The following is an 11630-nucleotide window of genomic DNA, read 5'->3' as shown; positions in this document are numbered from 1 at the left end:
CTCTTCTGCTTGTTGCCTCTCCTTAGCAGTGGTTTCTTAGCTGCTATTTGACCATGAAAGCCTGATTCGCACAGTCTCCTCTTAACAGTTGTTCTAGAGAGGTGTCTGCTGCTAGAACTCTAAGTGGTATTCATCTGGTCTTTTAATCTGAGCTGCTGTCAACTTGTAATTTCTGAGGCTGGTGACTCAGATTAATTTATCCTCAGCAGCAGAGGTGACTCTTGGTCTTCCTTTCCTGGGGCGGTCCTCACGTGAGCCAGTTTTGTTGTAGCGCTTGATGGTTTTTGCAACTGCACTTGGGGACACATTCAAAGTTTTAGCAATTTTCCGGACTGACTGACCGTCATTTCTTAAAGTAATGATGGCCACTCGTCTCTCTTTACTTAGCTGATTGGTTCTTGCAATAATATGATTTCTAACATTTGTCCAATAAGGCTGTCGGCTGTCAACCTGACTTCTACACAACTGATGGTTCCAACTCCATTAATATAGCAAGAAATTCCACTAATTAACCCTGACACGGCACACCTGTGAAGTGAAAACCATTTCAGGTGACTACCTCATGAAGCTCATTGAGAAAACACCAAGGTTTTGCAGCACTGTCAAAAAAGTTGTTTTCATTTATTTCACACTTTTTTGTTAAGTACATAATTCCACATGTGTTCATTCATAGTTTTGATGCCTTCAGTGATAATCTACAAAGTAAATTTTCTTGAAAAAAAAGGAAACGCATTGAATGAGAAGGTGTGTCCAAACGTTTGGCCTGTACTACATATACACTGTATATTCCAGAAGATGTTTTTCTAGAATAAGTAAATCCCAAAATTCTGCTTAAAATGCTGTCTGTTTCTTTCAAATTCATGTGTGTGTATGAAATTCAACATTCAAGCAAATACATGTGTCACGTGTGTTTTCTCAACTCATTTGTTTCCTGTATCTGCCATCCTGCCACTGACAGCTATGAATCTGAGCCACTCTTAATGTCTTAATTGCTCTGACAGAAACCTGACAAACGATGTTGAACCTTACAAATGTCCTCGCTTCGGTCACGGCCATTTAATACTTTAGTAGTCTCTGAACCTCAATACCTCAACTTGGCACAAACTTGCTTTTCTCTTCGGGCATTATCAAAATCCTGTTCCATCCATCTGTCCTTTTGTGACAGATGTGTCCCAAAACATAATGTTCAGATTCATAGAGAATAAAGGATAATGTCAAATTATGCAACACATGCATTTTTTGATTTAGTCCTGGCGCCTAGATGGCTCAGTTGGTAGAGCAGGCGCCCATATTTAGAGCTTTACTCCTCAACGCAGTGGGCCCAGGTTCAACTCTGACTTGTGGCCCTTTGCTGCATGTTATTCCCCCCTCTTTCATGTCTTCATATGTCCTGTCAAAAGTTAAGGCCAAAAACGCCCAAAGAATACTCAAAAAAAAAAAAAGCCGGTTTATAAGCTGGCTCTAGGGATGTCCGTGTTGGTTGGGTTGTTGGGGACGTCACTCTACCGTGATATGTCACAAATGAAACAAGTTTACTCTAATTTCTGAGGATGCTTATGCGTAGCAGTCCCATATTCTTTTTTTTGCAGAAGATAAAATTAAAATTTAAAATTAAAATTAAATTTCTCACTGGAGATCATTGATCACATTTATTTCCTTCAATTCATCAAACATCTCTCTTTGCAGCTCACTCTGATGCGCTCTGTGAGACAGAGCATTGTGGAAGGCCGTTTCCCTGAGTTTATACGGACGTTCATGAAGCGAATGTTCCCCTCTCCTGACCAGTACCCCAGCTGGGCCGTTGACGCTCTAGCCTCCGTCAACGTTACACTGGAATAGAACTTGGAAGGCAACTGTCATGCTCTAAATGAGGATGTCAAATTTTGACTGATAGATTACTAGCTTTTTATATGACTTTTCTATTGATGATTGTTTTTTACTCTTTTTTTATATTTGTATATGAATTTCCAGTTTGTTAGCAATGAAGAAAATGGCTCTAGATCTGAAAGAATAAAACCTGATTGTCTTTTGCTTTACTCTTTTGCCTCTGCAAATCGTCCTCAGAGAGAGACATTATGGTAATGTCACAGATTGGGGTTTATATGAGGTTTGAAATACATGAACTATCTCCTCTGTTATGCTCAGACACTTTTTGTTGTTACCATGGCTACAGAGCAAGGCCCACCCACTTGAAATGAAATGTTTTGGCTTCCTGTCAACCTGGTATTTCCTTGTTGCCAAAGGCACAAGATTAACTAATGCATATGTATTCTGGTGTTTTAACCTACATCCTAACAGACTAGTACTTGTAAGATAACACTTTAAAGGATAAATGAATCTAGCTCAATACAAATTGTGTTTTTGTGTAATGATGACCACCAGAGGGCAAAATAGATACAACTCTATCAAAGTGTCTGTAAAACTGAATGTTATGCAACATAAGTTTCCTAATAGGGTTAAAAGCCGTTTTTCTGTTAAAAAAAAATAGCATAGTAAGTTTAGGCATATGTGCTCAAATTACTCACAAACTAAACTCAGCATCCATCTAAATAATCAATTTTTTTTTTATCCAGTGTTTGTGTTTTCATCCATTCAATGGGCAAAAATTATTTTTGACCCTCTTGAATGGAGGTTTTGTTTGGATCTACTTTATGGTGCTGTGTCAAGGCTTTGTTCTCGCTGATTAATATTAATCATTGGAAGTTAATTTGAATAACACCTGTTGTCTGTGGCTTTGAGTCAACAGTTCCCTTAAGCACCACATTTGAATTTCATTACGGCTTCTGTTATGACCACAGGCTCTACAAGATTAAACCTGTGACATGTAATGAGTGGCAGGCAAACTAATAACATTGTCTACTGCAAAAGAAATTACGGGTTTGGTGCATAATAAGAGTAGTTTACAAGTGTTTACACCCTTAAAAAAAAGTGTTTAATTATTTACACAAAGAGCTAACTGAAATATTTACAGTGGAATTGTGTATATTATAATAGACAGCTTGTCATTTTATGTTGTAATTGCCAACATTTAGAGGAACACCTACTTTTGAATGTATTTGTATTTTTAAATATTTTGCAAGACTATATATATACTATACTACTATACTATACTTTATGTATATTTTCTATGAGATGGGATGTATCTTCTGTTTCAACTGTGTATTAGATTATATATACGTAAATATATGTGTGTATATATGTATGTATATACATATAACAGTATGTGTATATATACAGTATGTGTATGTATATATATATACAGTATGTTTGTATATATAAGTAAATATATGTGTGTGTGTATATATATATATATATATATATATATATATATATATATATGTATAAGATATGAAATATATAATGAGAGAGCAACAGCTCCGAGCTAGGTTATAAATCTTGCACTAAATAAATTGGATGTGTCTTCATGCTTTCTTCAGCAAGACAGGTCTCTCCACAGAAGTATCAGACATTTCTGGCTATCACGTATGTGTGTTACAGTTGTGTTATCATTCAGGATTATACAGGGAAGAATGCTGATAATTTGGCGCAATGATGGAAATAGCTTATTGTACAATATTCTAGATTTCTTTGTGAGTACTGTTGCTTTATTTGTTACTTTTTTTGTAATGCCTGAAATGAAAAGGCGTCGCAGCAGAACAGTAGTCCCCAACGGCTGCTTGTACATTTGCTTTCAGTGCGTCCATGCGGAGCTCAGACAGGGAGGATGCTGACAACCAGTTGCTGTCCAGCTGTCACAGTAAAAGTGGAGCCTCCCCTACGCACCGACGGATAAACATCCTCGACCTGTTGCTTCGGTAGGAAGAAAAGTAGAGCTGCGTTGTGACAGATGCCAAAAAAGGTGCCAAAAAAGAAAACTTAATTTCTGTTTTGAAAAGAGGTCGTAGACGATGCCATGAGGTGTATCAATGTGTTCGTTAATAATCTACGTTTTGAATAGCAGAAGGAAGAGGAACGGAGTTGGTTTTGGGGGATTCACCTCCTCGCTGTGGAGGTGCAGTTTGCGGTGATATCTGTCTCTATCTCTGGGCCGTGAGGAGGAGGACCATGGTCGAACTGGAAAAGGAGGTGCTCCCGCTGCCTCCTCGGTACCGGTTCCGAGACCTGTTGCTCGGGGACTGGCAGACCGACGACAGGTAAGGATGAAACTTGAATCGTTTACGCACGACGCACTGAATCCGTTGCGCATTTGTGCGCCACGAGACCATCATAGCATTTGTCTATGGAGTACTCATTTGTTTTGTGTTTACATTTTCTCCCTGTGATCTCGTTAATTCAGGTGTATGAATGTGTTGGAGTATTCTACTGCCAGCTGTGCAGCGCTGTTGTCATGGGTGCTGCAACAGGTTTAGGCTAATCCGTGTGCGCGTACACGATTTTTGCTAATGCTGCTAGTTGAATGTGATCCCACCAAAAGCAATATACCAATTAAACCATACAAGAAAAAAAAACTCTCTCTCATCCAAAATACTCCAAAGAGAATCAGAAATTAATTAATTCAGCAATATACAGTCCATTCCTTTTCAAATAATGCAAGTGGCGCATTAATTTGAAACATCAAAAAATTCTTTGATGGCATTCCCCAGTATAAGGGAATCAACTAGCTGACGTACATTTTCAATACATCTTTAGAAAGTAAACTAATTCCAAATGGGTTGAGAATTGAAAAGTAGTTCCTGTATTTATATCTGGAGACCAACGTTCCTTTAATAATTACCATTCTATTTCTGTACTTCCATGTCTCTCCAAGATTTTTGAAGTTGGTATATAATAGAATGATGAAACATCTGCAGAAGGAAAACATCCTGTATGAACATCTATATGGATTTAGGAAAAATCATTCTACAGAAATGGCTGTTTTTTAACTGATTGACAAAATTCATACTGCATTAAATAACAACGAATATGTCTTAGGAATATTTTTTGATGTATCCAAAGCTTTTAACACAGTTAATCATGATATCTTACTCCAAAACTATTACACAATGGATTTGTTGGAATCTCTTATACATGGTTTTGCAACTATATTCATAATCGCCATCAGTTTGTTAATACCAATGGATGGACAACTGATAGAGCCACTATAACATGCAGGGTCCAACAGGGATCTATACTAGGACCACTTATGTTCCTTATTTATATAAATGACTTGTCTGCAGCATTATCCTCCTTGGTTCTGAACATTTTTTCGGATGATACCAATTTATTTTTTTCCCTTTCTGAATTTTCTATTCTCATGGCCAAAACAAATTCTGATTCAGGAAACATTTCCAAATCCATCCATCCATCTTCAAATGGTTTAAGTTAAACAACTTATCCCTTAATGTTACAGATACTAACATCAACATATTTACATAAAAAATAAAAAAAGTATTGCAAATATAATTATTGTACTTACATTGGAAATGATTCAAGTACTCAGGTATCCTCTACAGGTTTCCTTGGAATTCTGATAGATGACAGTCTAAGCAAGAAGAAGCATATTCGTTTTGTTTGCAGTAAGATTTCTAAATCCATTGGTATCATTGGCACATTTGGAAGTTTGGTTCATCAGACATGTTTACTTACTCTTTACTATAGCCTAATTTAGCCATACCTAATGTATTGCAATATTATTTGGGGAGCTACTTATCCCAATTAACTTGATAAGTTATATACTTTGCAAAATAAATTTTGCAGAATTGCCACATTTAGCAGCTGGACTGATCATTCAGCCCCTCTCTTTAAAGAGCTTAAGATTCTATCAGTCTTTAATATAAATAGGTACCAAGTACTTTTGTTTTTATTTTTTAAATTTTGCACCCGCCAACTTCCATTCCAATGCCTTGTGTAGTATTTTTTCAGTCTAATGCTGACACACACAGTTGTAATACAAGACATGCCAAATATTTACATCTTCCAATGTTCCGTACTAGGCTCTGCCAATTCTTTATTAGATACAGGGGAGCTCAGTTATGGAACAGGTATATTAACAGTGCATTCAGTCAACTTCTGTCAAGAATTATAAAAAGAGGCTTAAGACCTGTCTGATTAATTGTTCATTATCTATATTATTATTATTATCTAAGCGGTCTTAGTTGAGACTCCTTCTATAAGCCCCTAGGGGTTTCTTAATCTTACCTGCACAATCTTTATTTGTTTGTGTGTTATTATTGTCTTGATTTTATTGTGCAAAATAAACAAAATTCAAATACAAAGTGTAGACCAATAGTGTGTTACCCTATTTATATTCTCCTCATGCCATAATGTCTGGGATATGCCGAGACCCATCTGTCACAGACGATTTTAAGTGTGTGCATAGTTACAGACAATTAACCTTTGCTTATTCCCCATTTGCAGGGAAGAAGATTTGAAATACTATAGGATATGTATTGCTTAATTTCGGCTATTTCATAATGCTGTCAAATGGAAAACCATAACCTCAATTTCACGCTTGGTGTCTCTTGTTGCTAGGTGGGACTAACATACTTGCTTGTGGACTTGAGTGGGTGTTTCAAATTAGATAATTGGGAAAACTTACTATTGAGAGCATGGAAGAAATCAATTTGGGTTCCGACATTGCTTGGCTTCATTACATAGACGTTGCTGCATGCTACCATAGAGGCCTGATGTCAATAATGATTATGATATTAATAATTATAATAATAAATCATAGCTTTAAAGGCTACTGTGTATTTGTATCCCTACTGTATCCCTGACTTCTGAAAGAGTCATATTTTGCACAGCTGAAGTTTAGGCCTGCTTACTCTGGCCGTGCTCTTCTTGGCCTTCTGTAATTTTCTAGGAGGACTAATGTTTCCAATCCTGAATGCAGTGTGACCTCAGTCACTTGATTACAGAGGTTCAGTGAGAGCGGGGTTGCTGCTTTTTTCTTGGAAGCATGAGACAAAAGGAGATTACTTTTTATAGTCCAGGCTCCTCATCCTCTAAAAGGGGTGAGACAATAGACAGTTGACAACAACATGAATAATTTCAGAAACAAAATAGTGGTATAGTGACAGTGTGGCTGTAATTGATTTGGTTGGTTTCCAGACTGCTGAGACAGTTTTAGAGGACTATTTGTGTGTCAGTGCCACAGATGTGCTGTAATACCCTCTAAACACATGATGTGGTCGAGTGTTTTCAGGGGTTTAGAACACTTTAACGGCACTAGAAGGCACTAAGTTATGAAATAAACATGTGTGGGCTGTGTATGTTACAGTTATTTTGTCATATTGCAGAGCAGTGATGTCTGAGCATCCACATGCATTCATAAATAAACAACACTTGAGAGAGTGAGAAAGTGATTGAGATGTCCAGGGATTATTAGCGGCTATAAAACGGAGTGATTAGAAGGAAAGTGGAAGCTGTGATTGATAGTGACAGAATGCTTAATTATACAGCTGAATCACACAGAGTTGTCATGCCGAGGTCTATTAATCCAGGGGTAGCTTTAGCTAACATCGTCAAAGAACCAGACGGACCCAATGGGCTCAGGTTCACAGCTCCTTACAGTATTAATGCGTCCCCGCACAGAAGCTCTCAAACATCGAAATGTCAACATGTGTACGCATAATTTATCTCCTTGACACATATGGTTGCACTCTGCTCTGGGAATACATACATTACTAAACCTTATAATCCCACTTCTGTCATCCTCTGTGGGCCTTCTTTCTGTTGTCCTCTCCTCTCAGCTTGCATCTCTCTGGGTTTGTGTCCCTACATCACCCTGTTTTAACATCCATCACCACCCCTCCCCTGCTTTAGCTATTGAACGGCTCTCAGGTGAGGCAATTTTCAGCACAGACTTTTAAAGATGGGAATTGATTTAAAAATGTATTTTATACACAGGGATCTCTTATTTTCCTGATTGTGTTTTTACTGGTATCTAAGGCCTCTTTTTTGTACCTCTGCAAGTGTTTCTATTTTTTAGTGGACCTGTGTTCTGGACATTGTGTTCTGCGGAAAGTTTAGATGCAACCAATATCTTTATCTGTGTAGTCCCCATAACCCATAACCTTAATCAAGGTTGCGCCTGAAAAATTGATCAGTAAGTGAATGTGTGTCCTATTGTTACAGGAATGCTTCAAGGAGAGAGAAGTAGGAACATTTAAGTGATAATGTTCTGGTTACGCAGGCACCATTTATATTTTCTGGCAGTGTGTCAGAGGCTTATGTTCTGAGAAAAAGCCAAATGACTTGACAATAATATCCTGGGCTGCAGTCGAATAGTGGAAAAATGTATTTTCCTAACCAAATTTCCTTGACCAGGATTGGAAAATGTCATGAGGTCAAAGAAAAATGTGAAGGAGAATGCATAAGGACATATGAAAAGCACTTGAGCTATGTAATCCTGCAACTGCTGATTTTATTCTTGCGGGACTACCCATGTTGGCTATATATACAGTAACTTACGTGATGATCTGCCTCTCTCGCCGATCATGTTGATTGTTTATTTTTGTGTTTTTTGCCTGAAATGAAAATGATATTGAGACCTGAAGTGGGTGGTTGTTGATATTAGCAATTAGTCACTGACTTTGTGTCAATTTTCTCACAGATTGGTTAAATCTGTAAACTAAGATAGCTTTCTGTAGCCGTCTGCACCCAGTTTCCTAATCTCAGCTCTTTCCAATGACAAATTAACTTGTTTGTGTACATTACTGTATATGTGCAGTATCTAGAATTTTTAAAGTGATTTTCTGGCTTACATATTAGTAACACACACATGACTCCTTGCTCAACTTGTATGCCTAATGTTTTACAAATGGAGTTCAACAGAGTCTCTATTGCTCTACAATAGAAAGCCTCAGCGGGAGTCATCCTCAGAGTCTAGCATTACCATACAAATGACTGCTCTTTGTTGTTAAAACAATTTCTTATTGGCTGTCACCTCCACATCTTCTCTCGCTTAATCTTAGTCTCTCCGCCATTTTACATCCCAATGTTCAATGTCCCCATCTTCATCCCAGTTTTACAATGCTTTGACTTCTCTATAAGGTGGACGCTGGAGTCCTTTAGTGAGTCTCTCAGAGCTCATGTAAATTTCAGTCATATCATTTATAAGGCAGTTTTGAACGATGATAGCCAACTCTGTCAAGGGTTTAAGAATCCTGAATGTATTATGCTTCATGCCTGTAGAGCCAGGGCTGGCATAAAGGGAGGTTATTAGCAATACAAATGGGTTGTATGATGAGAAAAGTCACTCTGAGAAAAGGTGATATATATATTTTTTTTTTACCAGCTGGATGAGAGAAGCGGAGATGTAGGGAGGGAGCAGGTAGATCTGCTAGGAAACAGCTAAAGTGAAGTTAACTTTAAAAACAATTGCTAATGGAAATCAATTGGGAGCGCTGCATAGTTGATTGAAAGCTGTAGGCCGAGAGTGGGGTAGGCTAATTAAACCAAAGTTGTAGGTCTGAAGAATGTCAAAACCTTCTAATTAAACAAAAGTGTCTTAAAACAACATCTTAATTAATAATAGCGAAGAGGAAGGGTTTCCAGTAGCCCTGAAAATTAAATATAGTAGATCCGTCTTGAGAACAAATGACACGGCACGGTGGGAGGATGGAAGGCTGAGGGCTCAAATGCAGTCTCTGAGCGTGACCCTGCTGCAAAGAATACTGTGCACATAATGCCTAGTGAACATGAGCCGCCACTCTCTTTGTGAGAGACATTGAAGGCAGAATGAGAGACACTTCAGTTTAGTCGTACAATCAGAGTTTATTGTTTCTTTTATTCCAGCTGTGGCTATGTGTAGATAATTACATATATGGTAAAGGATAGACACATATTTTGTAGTATCTTAAAGGTGTATTCTTTTTCATTGTTGTCATTAATTGGCAATAGCAAGTCTGTAGAAATAACAGTGCAGGGTGTGTTCCTGGTGGTCATCTAAACACATGTTTCTTTTACGCTATTTTTAGAGTTTTTGTTGCCACCGCTTGGCTTTACTAAGCTAGATATTGAATTCCCTAACCAGCCTTTTGGTTAGATGGGCAATGTCAACACTTCAGAGCCTTCCTGCTGTGGATACTAACACAGCCATTGGGCTGACTAGCATGTGTCTGAGCACATCTGGGCTCTAGCGGTGTGTTCGATGTTGCTGTAAGGCCCTGTGGCATCAGAGTGGGGTCAGGGAGCTGCTGTGCCACGCTGTTGTTGGGGATCACAATCACAGTTGTCCACTGATCGCAGCTCCCCTATTCCCAAACTGTGTTAGCTTAATACACCACAGAGACAACAGGGACAAGCAATAGAAATGATACCTCTCAAGTTGCACTCCTTTTGCGTCGCTTATGTAATCACCAAAGCAGTGATTTAATGACAACTTTAGAGCAGATTGATATCTCACGTTGATTTGATCAGATGTTAAATGTCTGTGCATCATCCGAGGCTAATGCAATCTTATGGGATAGAATGTCATTGGATGGCTTTTGATAGAGTTCTGCATCACTTTAAACCACATTTTGTTTCTCAATAGATGAATGATTGCAGCATTTTTTGTCAGCACATCACAGACTTAAGTTGGGCTTTTCTGTGAATTTGAAACTGAATTGTTGTGTGCTGTTTGTCCTTTAGGTCAACAATGGAGATGTGTCAACAGAACAGGTCCTCCTTTAAGCAATAAATAGTAAAGTATCATTTCAGGAAAAGAGGAGGCAAGGCTGCATGGTTTACGTCATGGAGAAGGGGGGAAATGGCTGCAGTGCACGCTTACTTTCTGTCAATATACTGTGGGATACATTACTTATTTGTTTTAAATGATGGCTGTCGTTTTCCTACTGTGCTTTTCCCCGGCTGGTGGGGTAGAAAGAATTATTGTTGGAGGCTATAGATATGTAATTACACACAGTGGACTGAATAATAGATCGTTCCCGACATAAACCGGTTGATTTTCTCCAGACAAAGATTAATTGTCATCATTAAGTTATTATGAAAGTACTTGCTTGTTTCATTGAAGAGTTAAATGAATTTTGAGGCAGCAATGAGTGCTATTGAATGAATTCAACATTATTTTTTATCTCTGTTCAGTCAGCATAACCTTGTGCATTGTCAGTGTTAAAAGAAAAATGTGTCTTTTAACCACAAGAAAGGGATTTTTTTTCAGCGGGATTTGTGTATATGTTTTCATGTACGTGGCGGTTGTGTATCTGGGTCAGGGACAATCTGCCCTGTCAACCATTGGTTGGATGAAGGCACCTATTGTCATCCCATTGAATTTTTCCTGCCCGCATTTGGAATCTATTCATATTATTCTGTGCCTTTGCCTTTTTCCAGTTTTTGCTCTTTTAGCTGTGCCCTCTTTTCTTAAAGGATCCCTTTTTACAGTGAGGGTAAAAAGTATTTGATCCCCTGCTGATTTGTACATTTGCGAGTTTAGTGAGAGACAGAATAACAACAAAAAATCCAGAAAAATGCATGTCAAAAATGTTATAAATTAATTTACATTTTAATGAGAGAAATAGGTATTTGACCCCTCGTCAAAAGATGACTTAGTACTTGGTGGCAAAACCCTTGTTGGCAATCACAAAAGTCAGACATTTCTTGTACTTGGCCACCAGGTTTGCACACATCTCAGGAGGGATTTTGTTCTACTCCTCTTTGCAGATCTTCTCCAAGTCATTAAGGTTTTG

The 11630-nt window shown here is 38.1% G+C and overlaps 2 protein-coding genes across 2 annotated transcripts in view; both read left to right on the top strand.

Annotated features, from left to right (window-relative positions):
• qtrt1 (queuine tRNA-ribosyltransferase 1) overlaps nucleotides 1–2867 on the top strand; it is a 6560-nt gene extending 3693 nt beyond the window's left edge. The window contains exon 9 of the mRNA XM_032538588.1: nucleotides 1687–2867. Coding sequence (XP_032394479.1) covers nucleotides 1687–1839 — 153 coding nt within the window. The 3' untranslated portion in view covers nucleotides 1840–2867. The remainder of the gene's footprint in view (nucleotides 1–1686) is intronic.
• Nucleotides 2868–3483: 616 nt separating this feature from the next.
• kcnt2b (potassium sodium-activated channel subfamily T member 2b) overlaps nucleotides 3484–11630 on the top strand; it is a 42179-nt gene continuing 34032 nt past the window's right edge. Inside the window, exon 1 of the mRNA XM_032538538.1 lies at nucleotides 3484–4154. Coding sequence (XP_032394429.1) covers nucleotides 4066–4154 — 89 coding nt within the window. The 5' untranslated portion in view covers nucleotides 3484–4065. The remainder of the gene's footprint in view (nucleotides 4155–11630) is intronic.

Source organism: Etheostoma spectabile, chromosome 15, assembly GCF_008692095.1.
Source record: "Etheostoma spectabile isolate EspeVRDwgs_2016 chromosome 15, UIUC_Espe_1.0, whole genome shotgun sequence".
Classification (NCBI taxonomy): domain Eukaryota; kingdom Metazoa; phylum Chordata; class Actinopteri; order Perciformes; family Percidae; genus Etheostoma; species Etheostoma spectabile.
Note: the sequence above shows the minus strand (reverse complement) of the source record. Positions and strands in the feature narration are given on the sequence as shown.